The 20,644-nt window shown below is 32.8% G+C and overlaps 1 protein-coding gene across 5 annotated transcripts in view; it reads right to left on the minus strand.

Moving 5' to 3' along the window:
- Window positions 1–20,644, minus strand: part of LOC141450340 (very long chain fatty acid elongase AAEL008004-like) — a 98,003-nt gene that overhangs the window by 6,557 nt on the left and 70,802 nt on the right. For 4 of the 5 annotated variants that reach the window (XM_074120678.1, XM_074120679.1, XM_074120677.1 and 1 more), the window contains 4 exons: window positions 15,767–15,957; window positions 4,831–4,914; window positions 2,425–2,481; window positions 263–368 (listed from right to left, as the gene is read on the minus strand). In XM_074120678.1, the coding sequence (XP_073976779.1) occupies window positions 263–368; window positions 2,425–2,481; window positions 4,831–4,914; window positions 15,767–15,957 (438 nt within the window). Of the gene's footprint in view, window positions 1–262; window positions 369–2,424; window positions 2,482–4,830; window positions 4,915–12,695; window positions 12,777–15,766; window positions 15,958–20,644 lie in introns of all 5 variants that reach the window. The other variant, XM_074120681.1, reaches the window with a different exon arrangement.

A 20,644-nucleotide genomic window follows, 5' to 3' on the forward strand; every position in this document is an offset into this window, starting at 1 on the left:
GAAACGGGTAGCTACTTCACCTGAGAGTATGTTTCACAGTATTAAGAGAGTACAGCAAATTTTCTTTTATGCAATTGTTAAAGAGCTGCAACTGTCCAATCTTTACAGAAGATTTAGTTAAATTATCATCAATAAAAAAGTTACATTTTTCAACTTAACTCTACTGCTTGACAGCGCCCACTGCCAGATAAGCATTTTAAATTTCAAAGGAAAAAGACAACAAGAAAGTAGCATTTGCTTTATTCAAAAAATTAATAAATACCTGGAGTAAATTTGACGCCGAACCAAACACTCATTGGCATACAACCGTGATGAATGACATGCAAAGTGGATATATGTTCATTTTTCTTCCTCAGCACAAAAAATATCTGAAATAAATTAATGAGGAAAAACAAAAATTAGTCATTAGTTTAAAAGATATTTAATAGTTTTTGGTCCCGAAAGTTTGAAAGATTCTTATATGAGTTCTGATTGTAGTGGAACTTTGATTATTTAAAAAGTCATACAATTTAAAGAATAAAAAAATATTAGTTTAGTTTCAACAGAGACCGCAGTCTACGTGCAACATTGAGGAGTACTGCGGATGGGCTGTACCACAACAGAACATCCCTCGTTGGAAAAAACTGCAAACAAGCTGCTAGTCATCAGATGACGCCAAAAGGTAGCTCATTATGTTAAAGCTGAAATGAGGTTTATTGCCCGTACATATCCTGGATCCTAGATCTTTGTAAGGAAAGACAAAATGAGAGAACGAAGATCCTGAATGTAGGTGACATAAAATAACTCGAATCATTCATGACATGCCACAATGACTGTGAGCAAAGGTTGTCCCGTGAACTACAAATAGACGAAACATGCTAATTGTCTTTGATATATGGCCACTTCGATCCCAGTAAAAATATCAGACGCAGTAAATGCTCAATTTTTAATGTCAAATAATTAATAAAGTAATGTAAGTAACGTAAGATAAAAAAAAGAAAGAAATTTTAAAATGACTTGCGAATTTCTCAAGAAATTGTTTTCATTTTGCCTCTTGCTATCTAAGTTAAATTTTCTCCCAATTTTCTTTACATAACAGTCATTATAGATATTACTGCTTTATTTCCTTTTTCCGACATGAGATTCTATTCATTTTTTAGGAGGCGAAATTGGGTGTTTATAAAATAATAATAATAATATAAAACAATCTATTTTTTTTAATGTCTGCCGTGAGAACTTTTAAAGTATTTATTTCCGCTAAAGCAAAACTTGTCATTGTTTTGCGGAAAACAAAAGTAATGAAGAAACACCGATATAAACACACACAGTGATATTACAAGTGGAATATTAAAATCAGTACATCTGGACATTGTTCAGATTTAATAAACCATAAAATAAACTATTGCAATTTGAATATTTGTGCAATTTACATTATGATTTAATTATGGTTGTATTTAAGTATGTGCAATATATATTATAATTTTTTTTCCAATTTTATTTTTTACAAGGACAGAATAGTTGTGTAAAGTGTAGAAAATTTCGATGAGAATTTCTGCTTGATAAAAACTCAATAGTGGGAAAAGTAACTCCACATCACAGGGAACTCACGGGTATACTCATACTAGCTAGTTCTTCTGGGATTTTTGGCGAAACTAGAGTTATCTCAGCCTAACTACAGCCACAACGCTCTCTGCTCAGGAGGGAATTGCGCAAATGCAAATCTGACAGCAAATCATCCAAGATCATCCACCATCTGTATAAGAGTACAAATGCGATCACCATGATTGAGCTGGGTAGGCTCTGTAGGGTAGATTGGTGGCTAGTAAGACTATTCTGAAATCCGAAAAAAATTAATAATGGAGAGTTGAACCACGCGGATCAAGTGAAGATATGTTTGGACCATCGTAGCTAGCAGTGGAGAGGACTGACATAAATTACTGGAGATGCCAGGACTAGAGATATTTCATCCCTGTACAAAAGAAAGGTAGAATAAACCATGGAACTACAATTGGTGAAGAATGCCTTAGCCACATAATTCGGGGTCCATCCTGAAAGTAACAACTTTTCATTAAGAATTACATCACTGCAATCATTCATAGATAATTATCTATTTAGAGATGATAATGTTGCTAAGGGTATACTGGAATTCTCCATCTTCAGCTTCAATCTACTGTCCAGAATAATGGGCCAGGTTGGAACCAAACACCCCACAATACAAGCACATTCAGAACACAAAAAAGTTTACTAGAATTACATTAAAACATCATCGTAGTTGTATGAGATGGTTGCTTCTAAGAAGAACTGCTTATAAAATCAAAGTTGGCGAAGCCAAAATGCTTTAAAGTTTTCCTAAAAATTAAGCCTTACCCATCAAAGTTTTATTTGTTCACAATAAAATATTTTATTCAATTATCGTAGCTATAAAGTCTGCAATAAAATACTTACTGTATCCATAAATTCAGTAAATTTGGAAAAATAGTACCACCAACAAACGTGCACCATCTATAAAAAAAAAATTGCAGCACAAAAAAAATTAATAAAAATATAAAATTGGCAAAAATTTACAGTGAAAATTGAATATAATGTATAATACATAATTATATTAAAATAGTGAAATAAATATCAAGTAAACTAATAGTTTTTAGAAAAGCATTTTTCAGTGAAATCAAACTTCTTCTTTTTTCTGAGCAAGATAATGTTTACTGAAAATTGTAATAACTCAGTTAAAAGGTAACGTATCCAAAACTCCAAATTTTTCAAGAAAAGCAAATGAATGATTTACCTATTTGTTGTACACTCCAAACAAAAAATAAAAAAAGTATGAATTAGAAAAATAATTATTTTATTCAAATTCAATGGTAAAAATATTATAATTTGATATAAAGCAAATTGTTAATTTTACTGAAAAATACTATATATAAGATTGGAAGTTTCAACTGTTAAGGTTGAAATTAAATTTCAAGAAGACTACACACCGAACGAGGTCGAGGAAGAAATTAACCAAATAATGTGAAACATTGATAGTGTGATTATTATTCTGAATTACTGTCTTCATGAATGAACCAATTATTTCTTCAGAGAAAAAATGTGTGTTATATTAATGAGATGAAAAGAATAAGGACGCAGTTTTTATTATTTTAATTTAATTTTTTTTTCTTGAAAATGACTCACTAAAAATATTTAGAATATTTTGACGGGGTCAGAATAAAAGTAAATACAAATATATATATATATATATATATATATATATATATAAAATAAATAAATAAAGTAAAATCGTGTAAAAGATGTTTAGAATATTAATGATAAAAAAAGAATTTGCCTTTTTTTTTTTCTAATTTTTTGAACAGATCATTATTTGTATTTGGAATACATTTACATAAAAGTAAAGTAATTAAACATTAAAATATTGCCAAATATTTGTTCAGTTTATTTATTTTCGTTAAGATGGATTTTACGCAATAATTTGGCTAATTTATTATTTTTTGTAAACTAATCTGACTAACCAATCAATTTCAATTTTACATTCTGCCTAAACAAAAAATAAATTGCCTACAAAATTAGGTACTGCATTTTTTATTTGTTCGAAATATAACTTCTGTCATACGTACACATAATGAGGTCAACCAAACAAAAGTCACGTGATTTTTCAGTAAAAAAAAACCACTGCAATTATTGAGTCAATATTTGTAAGGAATGGAAATAATTAGAGCGTTTTGGATTGATTTACTACTGGCACTTATCAAAGGTGTGTGCCCTTTTCGCCTTACAAGTCAACAGACAGCGGTTCCTTACTCACCTGTTTCATTACTTCAAATTATTGTTGATTGTCTTCTGGGCTGATCTTTAAGTCCTCAATAGATTACCCTATCTCTGTATACCAGAAGCTATCTTTTGAGGTAGAAAAGTAGTTTCAAAACCCTTATGTTTAAAAGTTAAGCTTGTTCAAAAATCGGGCTTGAATTTGAATTTTGAATAACATTAACCTTGAAAATACGGACGCAATCTATGATCCTAAATCTAATCTAACCAAACATAACAAACTAACCCTCTTCAAGACTTTTCTTAAACCCACCTGGCCTTACGGATCAGAGCTGTGGGGCTCAAAAAACCCTCCAATATCTTCCACACATCCAATCTTTCCAATCAAAAGTCCTCCGCTATTTTGTTAATACTCCCTGATACATCACTAACCTCATCCTTCACAAAGACCTAAATGTCCCTTTTCTCACCGAATCTATCCATTCACGATTCCTCAATTCAACAGCTCGAACTCTTCCTCTACAATCTATCCTGATATTCCACCACATCTAAAAGCACGTTGGCCTCGTGATCTCCAATCCTAGATAATTCCATTCACTAAAATTCCCGGGGATGTCAGCACTGGCTGATTTCTTCCTTCCTATGTCCGCACGGTTGTATCGGCATCGGCTATGCTGGGCTGTTTTTAGCATCATGCATTGTAGTTTACTCTGTCCACACTTTGCCTGACGTATATATTTTTCTTTTTTTTACACAGAAAGCAATAAACATATATATATTTAAAAAAAAAATATATTTTAGCCACAATTTATTTTGGAGAAACAATGTTCCATTCAATATATAATCAAAACTCAATTGTTTGATCGACCTCTCTAGAAAGATAAATAAATAACTCATTTCAATTAAGTATTGCAGTTTCTTAATTAAAAAATATTTCACAAAACAGTTTAAAGAATAAACAGATTTTTTTTTAAAAAGAAAAAAAAATCAAAAGTTCAACGTTGTTGTGTGTAGTTTATGTTATAAATAACAATTTTCTGTTCCCAAAAATTTAATTTTCTTCTAGATTTTCTTTAGTGACTCACTTACCCTTACTGTAAACTTATCAGCAGAATAATCTACAGGTTGGCATCTTAGCGAGTAGCGACCAGTAAACCAACCGCTGGCTCCCAGCTGGAAATCAAGAAACCGGGCTACTTCATACACTTTTACTGTAATTGTTGTAATTTTGTTCTCCTTCTCAGAGAGACTTTGTCTTGCTCTGGCTAAACAATGTCACACTCGAGATTTTCATCTAGTTTCCTAACCAACCTAATCTAACCAACATTAAAGCTTAGTTTAAATGATTCTTACAATTATTAGCAGATTTAAAACCCAATTATAATCGACAATGTAGTCTATTGAAACTTTGTACTAAGGGATTATTTAGAACACATTGGACAACATACATTGTACTTCATAATGGTGATAAAACCACTGATTGCTTCTAGAACTAAAACTTCATAGTGCCTGCGATTTACTTTGTTCTTAGGAGACCCTGCTTGAATAGTTTCAGAGCTGAGAATTTCAAATCTAGATGGCTTTGGCTGATAGCATTAAGCAAAGTGGACACCTTCAAAACAGAATTGTAATATTCCGGTTAGAGCCCGTAGTAAATAAATATACTTATAACTGTTACACATGGCTCTACTTCATTATTAGGTGGCATCTTCCCAGGGATAAATAGAAGTACTTTAAACATCTCCGGAAGCAAACTTACGACACTTACACATGGATCACAACTCAGTACCATTGGTACTCATCCAATCCTTGGCATATTTAGATTCCCACTGACTTTTCCACTGGAATAGACATTTAATAAGCGAAAGGCGCAACTATAACTAAAGTAACCCTGAAATCACAATTTTTCAAATGGAAAAAATGAAGCTTCGACCAGACCAAAATTAGACACATTTAACAAAGAGCATGGAGGTGTGGGCATCTCACTTACATAGTAAGTATACCTAGAGAAGGTAATGCCGAAAGAATGGACCACGGCTGCAGTTTGTACGGTTTAGAAAAAAGGGATAAGTTAGAGTGTGGTAATTATAGAGGCATTGCCTTGAATGTATTAGATTACAAAAAGCCTCGGTGGAAGGCTCTCAGAATGAGAAAGTAAAGGGAACTAGCCAGTGCTGGCGGCTTTAGGAAGGATAGATCAAGCAGAGATTATATATTCTCCCTGACACAAACTGGAAAATTATTTACATTAGCTCTTCATAGACTTGAACAAGCGTCTGACTCGGTAGATAGAAACAAATTAATGAAAGTTCCGTTTAAATTTTGGATCCTTGAAAAGTTGGGCGAATCATATAAAGGCATGACAGTTAATGTAGTCAAGATCGATTGCAGTCTTAAAAGATCTATTGCAGTAAGTCAAGGGCGCAAAAACTTTAAATTTAATGATTTTTGGCTTTTAGATAAAACTTGTAAATAGAAATCCTAGGCACAAACGTGCTAGTGGATTGAGATAAGCGCCAGGACTCTTAACACGATCCTTGTAGGAATTATCTGACCACTAGTCGAAATATAAATTTGGGATTTAACTACTTCTTTAGTGGTAAATGAATGCAAACTGGGAATGATGGAGAGTTTTATTGAATCTGGAGCCAGGGCAAGGAAATATGGCCTTAACTGAAACATCTGAACATAATTATAAAATAAACGAATTTAACCAAGACAACAGGTGATCTCTTACTGTTTCTTCTTTCACAATTAGAGGGAAGATAGTACAGAAAATCGAACAATATAACCGTCGCTGGATATCTACGACCTTTTTTAATAACAGTGCGACGTCCACCAGGCTTAAAAAATATATTTATTGATTTATTTGTTCCCACACAGTACGTGGAATGGTGTCATTAACTCTACAACATGAGTGACTCATGTAGCTGTGTACAGGATCAATATTCCTTAAACTTTAAATAATTTAATGAAGATGAAAATTGATAAATAAGAGAAACAAAGAGCTCTAAGGACACTATTTCTGTGAAGAGGCTAATCTGCTAAATATTATGCGCTTTTACACAAGAATATTTCAGAAGAAGTGAGTGAATAGCGTTTCAGGTGATCTGAAGAAGACTAGTCGAGATTAACAGTTCTTAACAGCAAAAAAATGAAGTTCAAACACTTCGTAAATTTTAAGTAATTACTATTCTTAAGGATGGACTCGAGTGGCAGTCTAAAGTCATGTAACTAAGTGTAGCGGATTCGAGTTTCCCTTCCTGAGACCTCACGATTTGGTGATAAACAGCACAATGAGTGTCGCGGCTTCACGCACCGTAGTAAGAAAAAAGGTACAAAAACATCCAGCATGTATTATTCAGGCGACCACAGCGCATCTTGTAAACATAAATTAGAGGAAATCAAAAAACATGAAATCTTTAATCAAATATCAGGCATATTCATACAGTAACATCGCCGAAGGTGTAGAAAGAATAATCAACTAGGAACCAAGAAATCGAATGAAAATACTCCCACTACTGAGGACGTTTTCCAGTTAATTAAATTATTACGATTTTCCAATGGAAAACGCCTGCACGAAACCAATCGCAAAACTGTAAATAAAATTATTTGAGAATTAATTCAGAGATTAATTCATAATTTCTTAACAATGAAGAAAGTAACTAGAAAGTATGTTTTGTATTGGAGAATTCAAGTACTTCTCTGTCCAGTAGAGACAATATCTTAATCATCACATCATCCCCGTGTGGAAGAAAGCTGTCTGTTGGTACATGACTGGTCCACACGGTCAATCCCTTATCTGGACTCAGCGCCTTATGAGAACTTAACCTTGTAGACGTCAGAATCCTTCCTGTTTCCAGAATCTCACCCCACAAAGTAAACTGACAGGAAGTCATAAAGCGTCCAAGAGGGAAGAAGTCCAATACTTTCTGACCCACTGACCTCGCTAAACAGTTTGCCTTTTATAGCATCGACCTAAATGAGGCAGTCAGCCGAAGATGAGTCTCCATTAATTTCTTCAATTCTTTGATCCACTTTTTCTGTAACTTCATCTTCCAACATCTTTCTTGACAATTATTTGACAGGTTGGCCATCCCTAAGTTACTTCTCCAATAATTTCAAGAATGCTAAGAATCGCTATGGAATCTTCTATTGATAATCAAGAAAATAGAAAAGATTTCATTTGTATTTTTTCAATTACATTATTATGTATTTGCTTATAAGTTTAAAATTTATTGTAGCGCATTATAAAGTAATCCATAGTTGTACATTTTGCTCCTTATTTTTGCAATTAAATTGTCTTTTACACAAAATCTAGCCTTGAATCAGACATCAATTAAAACATGATGTTTGGACGCCAAAATATAATTTAATTAAAGACAAAAATATCATTAGCTAATTCGGGGATGATTCGTAATGAACGAAACAATCTTTTAATATTCCATGTTCAACCAAATTAAATATTATCTGAATGGCCGGTCAACATTTCCAGCAGAATTTTCAAAGCTGGGTTAAGCCCCATAGCATTTACATCTTAGACAGGAATATTGTTGTTTTACATGGATCCCATTATTGCAAATGAAAATATTATATATCACTTTAGCATGCCATTCAATGGTACGATAGGATGCAACATCTTGAGGTGACTGATTTGATTGGGTGATAGATTAAGTGGTTCTCTTGTGGAATATTAATTTTGTGGGATCATTGTGATCAAAGATCAGTTTCATTTCAACAACAAATATGGCTACGGAAACGAGAGTACATCGCAGGAACTTCCTCTTCAGCGACTGAATACCCTACCATTCCTTTGATGTGAAGGGAAAGACTGATCATTGACAGATCGAGCCCACTGTATTTCTTTTTGTCTAATTTTCACATTAAATATATCAATGTTGCTGAAGCCAGAAATGATCCAACTAACCGGTATACTGCGCTTTCGCAACAAGTGGCTGTATGACCACAAGGAGGCCAGCGCTACGTAAAGCCAAATCGTATTCAGCAGAATTCTCTAGCAGCTAAAAAACGTAATCGATAAACTGGCCGAGTCACAGACACATTCTGAGGGCCTAAAGTAAAGACGAGACTCTTGGTTCCTGTACGTTTCTTTGCAACTTTTACAGGACTTACTTTAGAAGAAAGAGTAAGCAACAAGTCAAAATATTAAAGCTCCATTTTGGAAAAAAAGGCTGTGAGCCCAAGTTGGGTTATTGACAGAAATATCCCCAGTAGGCAGAAAAGGTCTTTTAGAAAAATATAAAATTTTAGCAGAAAAATGCTCTGGGTTGTGCAGGACACTTCTCCTACATAAATACAATATGGCTTGTAGAAAATTCACTTATTAAAAATTTGCTTGAAAACGATCAAGGAGTTTGTAGCAGTTACCAATAACTTCAACGCTTGAGGTACACACGTGACATGGGCACAAGCTGGTAAGATGAAACTGGGCCAAATATATTAGAGAAAGCAATGAACATTTGGGAACAAGCAGTAGCTCGGCTTTTACGCAAACAGATTACCGGTGATTTATTAATTGCTTTTGATTACTAGAATCAAATAGGAGCACTTTATTAACTACTTGAACATTTAATCGAAGAGGACTTTTACCTACTTGATGAAAAAGTACAATATTCGAAAATAATAAGAAGAGAACTCATAATAAAATAAGTTTTTCTTAGTACGATACAATTTACATTAAACTTCAAATAAACAAACCCTTAACTTCAATCATTTCAACTGAAAAGATGTTTTTTTACACAATTGTGTACTGATTGAAAGTATTTTTACCTGCTGTTCTATATATTGCCAATTTTCTACGTTAAAAAGTACTTCGGAATATTTAAAAAATCAAAATATACCTACCTACTCCTACTACAAACTAAACAAAAATTAAATAAACTAGAAAAAAAAAATGTCGAGTGTGTCATAGTACCAGTGTTAAATTAACAGTCCTCCTTTCTTGTTTTTCAATAAATAATACAAAATAAATAAATCACAACATAATTAATTGCTGAACGTTAACAAAACTAACAAAAAAATAAAATTAATTAAAAAACACAAACACCAACCAAACAAATAAATAACAAAATTAAGAAACGCTATTAGCTTTTAACTACATTCAAGCTAAAAACCACTATTGCCGTATTAGTAATTTCCTCAAAATAAGAAAATCTAATAAAAAATTTCCTTTTATACGTTTATTGTTTGTTTTAAAAAAAATATATTTATATACTTTTATACAATTTCTATAAGATAATACCAAGCAATCTACCTACCGCATATTATGTGTGTTATTAACAATAGTGCAGTTTAATCTATCTTACAATAACAATTCCATTTTCTTTTCATTTAATTAAGATACATATTTTTGTTTTCTTTAGCTTATTATTAGTTTTCAAACATTTAAGTGATCTGTTATCTTTATAAAATTGAATCGGAGTTAAATTAAGCTCGAAAATCTTTCGTTTCATTCAGGCAGAGTAAGGTAACAATAGTTACACTTGCTGTGCCTCAGAAAAAGTCCAAGATCAACCAGCAGCCACTTTCTGTAATCGTACTACCAAGACTTGTTTAGTTTATCCAATCGTAACAATGTAGATTTCAATTCCTGAATAAATGCTAAAGCCCAAAAGCTCCGACAGACAACTAAGTTAGTTTCGTATACTTGGGGAGTCTAACCACAATAAAAAGCTATTTAAGTTGCCGGCAATATACTGTTTTTGAAAGAGTAAGTTGCATTTATTGATTTGTGTTACTCAACAACTTATTGCAGAAGAAAAAGTTTCTACAATATTGAATTTATTAAAAGGAGAGCGGTAGCCTAAGGCTAAAAGAGGTCTGTTAGATACCAGTCTTCTAACTAACTACTTCTACCAAGTTGAATTCCTAAAAAATCCTAGATCAGGAAACTTTTCAGAGAGGATACACCCCCGTTAGGTAACCAGACTGTTAACCATAACTGAAAGATAACATCAAAGACTTTCAAGAGATTTTTAGATCTCTTTAACAACCAAATTGGTATCGTATTGGAGACTGGATCAAGTACCATTATTAAAGATACATTTTCCAAACATGTAACGAAAAATAAGTACTTACTATCCAAATCTGGATCTGGGGATTGCATATTTATAACTTCCGCATAACCACTGTAACGTGCTTTGCTCCGGCCTTTAGCGGAATCGAGCGAGGGCTCTTGTTCTGTATGTACAAGTCTGAGACAGGTACAAGCACTTGATAATTAACTTAGATGTAGCCCGTTTGGAACCCTCTAAACGCCCTGTGATTGGACTTAGCAATGGACAATCTCAAACAGTTTCTAACAAGATACCTCTCTTTTTCTCTCTCTTTGTAAATTTGGGAATCACAATTAAATATCTCCGCACAAATTAAGCAAAAGATTGGTTTACCAACCTCAATAACAATGATCTCAATTTAAATTTACCCCGACACGTCTCTAGAAAAAGACTGACTAGGCAACCCGTATCTATTCTCTAAGACAAACATATTTTTTGTGTTTAGTTTTTGTTAATATATTTTACAACAAATTTACAAACTTTGTTTTTTAGAGAGTGACAAAAAAATTAGAAAACAAATAATAACTGAAAAAAAAAATAAACATGCAATTATTAAGTACGAACTAAGTTTGTGTGCACACACCCGGTCTACTTTCCAAGTCTACTGGATTTTACTACTTCACTTTAATTTGTGAATAACTTTGTACAATTAAATAATAAAAATAGTAACAGGTTTTTTAGTAAGTGAATGTGTGGATAAATGAACAAGAGATATGAACAGTGTGAAAACAAAGTGCAGATGAAAATGAGAGTAATGGAGAATGTAATAAAATAAATAACAGTTAAATTAGAAAAGTGATAATTGATGAATTTTGGGGAAATTTTCATTTCTTGCTAGTTACAACACATGGTGATGAAGGAAATAATTTAATAATGATTTTAGTTTTCCTTTCAGATCTTTTATGGGAGAAAAATACCACATTTCTAATCTTCTTCCTCGATCGGTTCGGCTCAGCATTATTTATCGTCTTCTAATTGGTAAACTACTTCTTGGGAGACGTAAACTAAAAGAAAACTTCCACCAGTCAGTGATACCAATACGCAAATTCACAAGATGATTTCTAAATTTCAGACAGAGAAAATATAATTAGTTGCAAATAAATCCGATTCTTCATCTGCAACAACTTCTTAGGGAAGTTTTTAAGATGAAATCTTGATAATGTATTTGCCAGTAGAGCGCTCTGTGAAATTATCACCCTAGCTAGATGGGGAACTATGGCCTGCGACCAATGCAATGCCAAAATAGATGTGTTCAAAAGCAATTTTATGCTATTTAACCTAATCGTTTATGGTTGAACGCTGCAAATAAGCTGGTTTCTGACTTATTTCCTATAACTTTGATCTTGATTATATTAGTGAAATACTGTTAAATTTGAACTAACTAAACTACATTTAATCATATCAATTGAAGGACCGCGTACAGATAAAAGAATGGTGAGGAAATATTTTCAATTTAAAGCGATTCTACAAGTATATAAAATAAAACAACGCAATAGCGGTCATGAAATTCCGGATTTATTTGAAATTTGGTGAGCGTCCAAACTGAAGTCCACCTTGAGCCTACGAATCGTGTCTCTCGTACAAAAAACAATGTCCACCACGGAACAGTAAACTGCCGGAGTCTCTGAGAAAGAGGAAAATCTACGGGCAAACCGCTGGATTCGAACTCAGTCTAGTTTAACTCTTCAGATTATTAACTCTATCGGACAGGAAAGAGCACACTCATTAAAACAAAACTAGTAACCGTAAATTCTTTGGTATCACCACTCTGATATATGAAGTTTTTAAAAAGTAAGTAAAATAGAGAAAGAAGGGAAAAATGAGCCTTAGATTTTTTCAACTTTTTTTTTTTAATTTCTATTTTCGTAGATCACTTACTCTCATAGTGGTGGGGTGGTCACTGTAATCAACAGGCTGACATCTGAAGGAGTATTCGCCGGCCCAACCACCCATCAAACACTGTAAATATACGCACATCAACAACACAAATATGCCTTCATATGTCCTACTTTCTTTATAATTTAACTAGTTTTCGATTGCTGCTTCTTCTGCGTTATAATTATTTATTTACCTAGTTTTCCACCGAAATTTGATGATCAAATACCTATTTATACGATAAGGTCAAAGGATTTCCGGGAGGTTTCATACTAGGAAATTGAGATTTAGTTAAAAATAATAATAATAATAAATAAGTAAATAAAAAGACATTTTCTAAGGAAACTTCTTTGTGTGTGTGTGTGTGTTCTATTAATTTTTTGTTTATGATAAACTTGGACTTTATATATTTTAAATAAATGAATGCGTCATAAAGTGCTCGAGAGTTTAGTAGTAACAGATAAGCAAACATTCACAGCCGTTAGAGTGGGTCTGGAGTAACAGGTCAATATCCAGATATCACTTTAGATAAATGGAATGACAAAAGGAAACCATTGGTATTGATTCCTTTTTAAGCCTTATGTTCCAATAACTTAGTAAAGGGAGGAAACGCTCAGAATAAACCCTGAAGTAGTGATGTCAATTTCAAACGCAACCCAATGTTATATCTAGAGTTAACACTGAATTTCCAAGATTTTATGAAGCCCGGTGCGCTTGATTTCTTTTGATTATTGACCGTTAAGAGATTCACATCTAGAAGATAGAACAGAAAAGGGATAAAAGTGGACGATCAAGTTGCTCACAGTCACTGCGCCCTTGAGGATTTTAATGTGACATCTCTAGTGAACCAGCGTTAACAAATGGCTCATACGTAATCTCAATTTCACAAGCAGGCCCTACAAAACATCAGCTCAGGAGCGTTTAACGTCCATTTTTATTGCCCTGCTCGTAAAAGAGAGGTTTCTGTTCTACAGTCAATCAAATACTGCAATGATCGTCTATGTTTAAGAAACAGTTAGATCGCATGTAGGATAAGCCTTCTAAGCTTGCAGTGCCCAATCTACAATCCCTTACCACGCCCTAGACTAGCCTCAAGGAGCGAGTTGTAGTGTGGCTGATCATAAGAAAAGAATGTGTAAACTTTCTAATGATTTTATCCCTCAGAGTTCAACTGTGAAGAAGCCTGAAACTTCATCAGACCTTCGAAATTAATACAACCAAACAGGTTTGGATCACCTGCTTATATCATCCAGGAGCTATTTATTAAATTGGTAAAGGCTTGGAAAATACAGGCCCATACATAATCATACCGAATAAACTGAGAGATTATGCTGAAAATTAAATCTTTTACGAAAATCATCAGGACTCCCCACTTATCTGTTTCTACTTCCGGATAAAAATAAAAATTAAATATATTTTTATGGGGAAAGTGTAATTTGTTTAAACCATTTATATTTTGGGGGGAAACAATTATATTTTAAAAACAAGAAAATGATTACCTAAAATTAATAACCGTTTATAACTTTTTTTTTTTAGTCTTGTTTTTAAAATAGTTTTTACAAATAAGAAGGTATTTGGCATTAAAAACGAAAATAAATTCCCAAAATCCGCAGTGCACTCCTGAACAACAGAGTGAACAAAAAAAATAGTGGAAATCAAAAAGCTTTTAACAAGCAAATTCTGCGAAGCATTTTATTTAGCCCGTTGTGCGCAAATCTCGTTTAATTTCATTTCTTTTTGCCCATTGTGTGTAGAAAGACAATAAACACACACAGAGACATACACACACAAAAATTGCACAAATTGTGAGAGGTGGTGGTTATGGACAAAAATAAAGTAAGAAGAGAATAAATAATGTAAAACAAATAAATAAATGGAGAGAGAGAAAGCCACACATTATCACCCTGAACAGAGACAAGGTGCAATTAATTTGTTTCTTCGTTCACACATGCTTTTTAAACAATCGATTAACAAAATTGTACATCATCTAGTAATAAGATTAGTTTGATTTATATTTTTAAACAATTTTTAGACAAAACCACAAAATGTTGTTAGCAATGTTAGGTTCAAAATCATTAAATTATTAGTCATCTACTGTAAAATCTACTAGAATTTTTCTTTTTTAAAAGAAAATAATGTATAGTTTCTCTACATTATGAATTTAATTTGTAACTATTATAATTAATCTGGCTAAAGAAAGTACATTTATTAAATACTGTGGGATTTCAGTTTGTTATTTTAGTGGAGGTTACAAAGCAGGGCAAACTATCCAAACTACCATCCGTGTAGTTCTACCCAACTGAGTACTAGTGAAATTAAGTTATTAAATGTTCTACTTAGCAGTGGTTAGCTGAAACACAAGACGTCGTCCAATTTTGAAAGAGGTAGCTGAATGAAAGAAAACGTAAGCTACAGAGACTGGACTTAGATTTTTAGCAAAGCAAATCGCCCTACTTTATTAAATTTGTTAGTGGCCGTAGAAAAGCATACTTTTCCTGATTTATAGGTCACATTTATTGGTGGTGGTATGGTTAAACGGAAACTATAATTTCAAATAACCAAATTATAGTTGCCAACGTTTCCACAAATATGTTGTCTTTATCAAGGCAGTCAAGATCCCCACAAGAATTTTTCTTTACATATAATTCTTCTTAATACATAAGTGTAAAATAACCGTTGCGAGATTTGTGAATTTCTCTGCAATTTCTTCTAAAAATCAGTTTTCATCAAACTTCCATTAACAGCATTAAAGTACTCTGCGCAGTGGGCGACCAACATTATTTATTGTTTTAGAATTTAAAAATAAATTACAAAATTTATAATTAATTAGGAGGGATTAATTATTTCAAAGTACCAATAAAAGAGAAAAGAAAAGGTGCTTGGAACACCCAAGATTATCTATATTCTAAAAATACTAAGAATGCACTCTCTTTAGCCGTAATGTGAACATGTCTTTCACAATCAATTGCAATGTTATAAATAGATAAAAATTCTCTCTTGAAAATAGATTTTCAAGAGAGGACAGATTTAAATGTTTATCACAATGAGTTCTTAATCATCATATAAATACGTACCTCATAAAACAGCCATGTACTGAATATTACTTGAAATAGATTATATGCTATTAATAATTCCTTCAATTGAAACGGTTTCCTATTTTCCATAAATTTTGGACCGAGTACTTTGACTAAATATACGTAAGAAAAACAAATTAATAACGTAGGAAATGGTGAAGACATTAATGGCCAGTTTCTTGTCCTAGGATCTGTAACAGACACAAACAGAAAGAGTTGTTTAATAAAAAATAATTATGAATAATAATGCATTAAGTTTTTGAAAAGGAAATGTTTCGTTAATATCAGAAATTGTATTGTGATATTTTTTTTTAAACCGAGCATGTCAAATATTAGGTACATAATTTTCCGCAAAAATATCAGTTTTGACGTCCTCTAGTTTTGAATATCCGAGATAGTTGGTAAATTCAAAAAGTTCTATGGTCTACAAGGAGAGTTGCGGACTAAAAATGAAGGATGTACACCCTTATGACAGAAGAAAAGAGCTAACCTTGACGGTGTTATCTACTGGGCGCTGTTATTGAAAGAAACACTAGAAATAGGAGAAGGTGGCATTTTCTCTAAATGTTGGTGTCCGAGTGAATTGAAGTCAATCTCTAGAAAGTGTTTGGTAAATAAAGTCTGAAGGTGGAATTTTGAAAACGGGCGAGAAAGGAACGTACAGGTGGTGAAATGAGGAAGGAATAAGCACTGAAGTGCCTGATAATCTCCTGGGACGTCTGTGGTACGAAAAAAGGAAGAGATGTGGCCCACAGTTACAGAACTGGTGGACACAGCCGGCTAGGTAGTATTGTAGAAGAAATGTTCATACAAAGGTGGTACTTTGATGGACCAGAGATTACTTTGTTTACACCGGCTCCTTTGATTAGACTGAACTACATAAGCTCTCGAGACCAAGGTCTGTGCCATTTCAATGAGTCTCTGTAGAAGTCTCCAATACTTTACGACCAATTTTCTATTTATAATGGTCGAAAGAGTAAACACGAACTTTAGAGACTAAAAAGAACATCCGCGCAGGTATTACTTTTATAAGATGCAAGAGTTAATTTAGTAGAGACATTTTTAAAAGCTGTAATTCAACACGTCTGATGTAAAACTCACAAATAGTTATGTGAGATGAAAAGATAAGGCTTACTGTACTATTTTCTTGAGAAGACCTCTTACCGGTATAGTAACAATGGGAATTCAATGTGCTATCAATTCCAGAATAGAAGAAAATCAGACGGATAATAGTGTCACTTTTCTGAACTTTAAAGTTTTGTTTCCACAACATCTACGAATACATTTCAAGAAAATTTCATAGCACAAACTCCGGTTAGAGAGCTCTAACGATTTCAATTCTATTTCAACTCCATTATTTCATCAGCGATTCCAAAAATCAGTGTATAAAATAACTCTTTTTATTCCCAGCTTATCCTAGTGGATAAATTATCCAGTTATTACTTTCATTTCATTCTTTCTCCATCAATAAGAATTTCTCAATGAAAATATGCTTAGAAAGTGATTTATACAAAAACTAAAAAACGAACGTGAACATGAATAATCCAGAGCAAATTCAAAATATAATGAAACTATAGTAATGTTAAGAAGGAGCCAAAAAACAAACATTTAAAAACTAAAATAAATGTAGAGTAAAATAAATGTTGCGAGAAGTCGGTTAACTGTACACAGAGAAGCCGTAAAATGTAAGCTACAAAGAGATTAAAGGAAACCTATACAGCCAAGTTGGTTACACTTTTTCATAAAATTCCAATGAAAAATCTGGCAGAAACTTAATTTTCTTTGATCGAATCAGATTTTGGAATTTATATTTTATAATCTCATACCATTAATAATGTAATCTATAAAAAAATACTTTCCATTAGGCGATTTTTTAAAAATTTGGGGTCCTAGTGGTGCTTCTTGGGTTAAAACATGGCGGTAGTTTATTAATCCAAGTGATGGGCCCAGCCCAGTCTTCATGGAGCTTCATACGAACGTTATTCTGTTCGTCCTACTAATAAATAACGTTTATTAGTTAATTAATTATTATAATATTATAATTATTATATATATATTATATATATTATAATTATAATAATAATTATTAATTAATTCACTATTTCTAGTCAATACATTTTTAGGATTTATTGTTGAGTTTTCATTTCTAAAATTTTTACTTTTCATGTTCCTCTTCTTAGTAAATATGATTCCTCCATTCCGAAAATTGAATCGGGCTATTGCTACTAGTATCTTCACATACAATACGTAGGCCATAGAGGGCTTACAGCGGCTGAAACTACAGTAGAAGAAACCTCTCTTTTTTAAAAGGTCCCGGTTTTTCCGAATAGCCGTTATTAGTAATATCTGCTCTGCTTTCCAAGTGCTAGAAGTCGCATAACGCAAACTAACGATTGCATAGAAATCAAGAAAATATAAGACATTGATTCTTCTTTTCCTCTTATAGTCTGTACATAGCTGGACCAGAAGACATGCGCACTCGGCCTGATCCTGAGGTCAGTTACCGATAGATCCGATAGGAGATGAGGTATTTATGCCTTGCCAAAATAGGCTGGATGCACAACGACCGACCGACCAAGATGCCCCTTCACTGGCCTAAATTAAAGGGAATGGAAGTTGTATTTCTAATGCAATTTGAAGCTAAGGAGAATGAAAAGAGCGATTTGACTTGGACGAATGGTTACTTGCGCCTTCAATGCCTGTTGAAACTTTAAATTAATTGAAACTTTAAATTACTATTATCTGAGAAAAACTATCACCCACACCCAAATAGCCCACGCTTGAGAAAATTATTTAACTAAAAGTGTCACACTTTCGCAAGATAAAGGAATCGCTCTAACTTAAAAGTATACATCTTCAAACTTAAGAAATAAATTCTCGAAAACTATTAATAACAAACATGTGCCAACCACACCTAATTCCGGATTACATCATTCCGCTTCTACTAGCTCCCCACACCGTTGGATGGCATATCCATGGCATATTTCAAACATTCATAACTCTCCCACAACGACAACCTACTAGATTTACCTACGTTAATACAATTGCAGAAATCAGATCAAAGGTGATAAAATGCTTCCTCTCTATCATTGATTGAAAGTTAACGACTTTTAAACTTTTGCAATTATAAAATAAAATACTATTGTATTAGAGGATGATTTACTCGCCTCGTCATGGAAAAAAATACTTTCCCACTCTACTGTCTGTCTGTCCAGAAATTGGAAAGTGATTGCTCCAGGTGTCTCCTAGAATCAGTTTTACTTCACAATAGAAAGATTTACAATTGACGACACCACGAAAATAAAACTCCATGCTACCGCTAGTGTTTTCATATTTTGTAACATAATTTTTCAGAGATAAAGTTTCAAATTACAAGTTTTGGGTCTTCCGAAAAGTAGTTCAGTCAAGTAGTTCAAAAATATTTATTCATAAAAACTAAAACTAACTGGGTATCCTTTAAAGCTAATGTAATCTGTTTTTTAGAATTGATTTCTATCTGGATTTAATTCTAAATCTGCAAAAGCAAACATAATTCTCAAATTAATCTTAAAATAACTAATCACGATACTAACTAAAGACGTAATAGCATAAATTTCAAGAACAGAAACAACTACAACTTAAGGTTGTATAAAACTAAGCTTTCCTCGTTAGTTCGATCACACGTTCCAAAGATCGCAGAATCTGACCGTGAACTTTTACTATTAATTATGTGACAGAAACCGAAATATTTATTTATTTATTTTTTTTGATGGTGAAAAAACATTTATTGACAATTTATAACGAAGTTAGTCATAGAAGTATAAGTCATTTTGTTCAATATTGCTGTATTAGAAGAAATATGCTTCTTTTGTGTTAGTTTTGAAACCGGGAAATTGTAAATATAGTAATAATTAGAAATACTTTTAGCCTACTTCAATCCAAGGATAGTTTTTCTAAGGCCAAGCTACATTATTGTTAATTATGGGTCCAATAAGATTGCTCTTTGCAATTACTTGGGTTCGGCAAAGCAACAGTTGAAACAGCTCATGATCACCAAACAGTTACTACTACTCATATTTACATGGTACATTTTACGTCTCATACATTCTATAAACAAAACTAAACCAAAGCGAGCAACAACTTAAAAGTCGCATTATGCATTTGAGCATTTGAATATATTGGTAACAATCTGTATTGCTTCAGTTGCAGCAGCTTCTGTTCACTGATTGCTTAAAAACTTTCAGTATACAGTTAAAGCAGACGTTCAAAGGAAAAAAATTATTAAATCCCATAGATAAATGAAAAATGAAAACCGATATCAAACTAGACTAAATCTTTAATTTAGCTTGTACCAGCTGCTTAAAGGCCGCCAACAAGTAGCTAAATCAGGGAAGAGATAAACCATGAATAATGGAACCTACTTCCTGCAGGATGTGCGATAAGTTTTTCTCAGTATTGATTGCGTATACTACGTATTATTTAATCTCTGAACCAATTATTGATAACAGAACAAGTGCACAGGAATCAATGCAGTGCAAGCAATTTTGGAAAACTCTGAAGAACTTACAGCGATGAATATGGTGTGAAACAGAGGATCTATCTTTGTTTCCGGTCTCTCACACCATAAGAAATGTTTCGTTCTAGTTTACAAAGTGAGATTTGTGTGATTAAAAATTTCCTATTATTGAAATTAATAACGTCCTCTGCGGCTATTTATTATAGAAATTTGGAAAATCCCAGGCTAAATATAAGAAAATTGTAAAGTGATGATGTTGTTAGTTAAAATCACTAAATTTATCACTACAATTAATCTTAAAATAATTGAATTATACACTTGAAAGAGCTTTATGTAAAGCTATGAAAGAGACTTGCGCTGCTCTGCTGTCAACAATACGTTAG

The sequence above is a fragment of the Rhodnius prolixus genome, unplaced genomic scaffold, assembly GCF_049639745.1.
Source record: "Rhodnius prolixus isolate KJV_2025 unplaced genomic scaffold, Rpr scaffold_2, whole genome shotgun sequence".
In the NCBI taxonomy this organism is placed as follows: Eukaryota; Metazoa; Arthropoda; class Insecta; order Hemiptera; family Reduviidae; genus Rhodnius; species Rhodnius prolixus.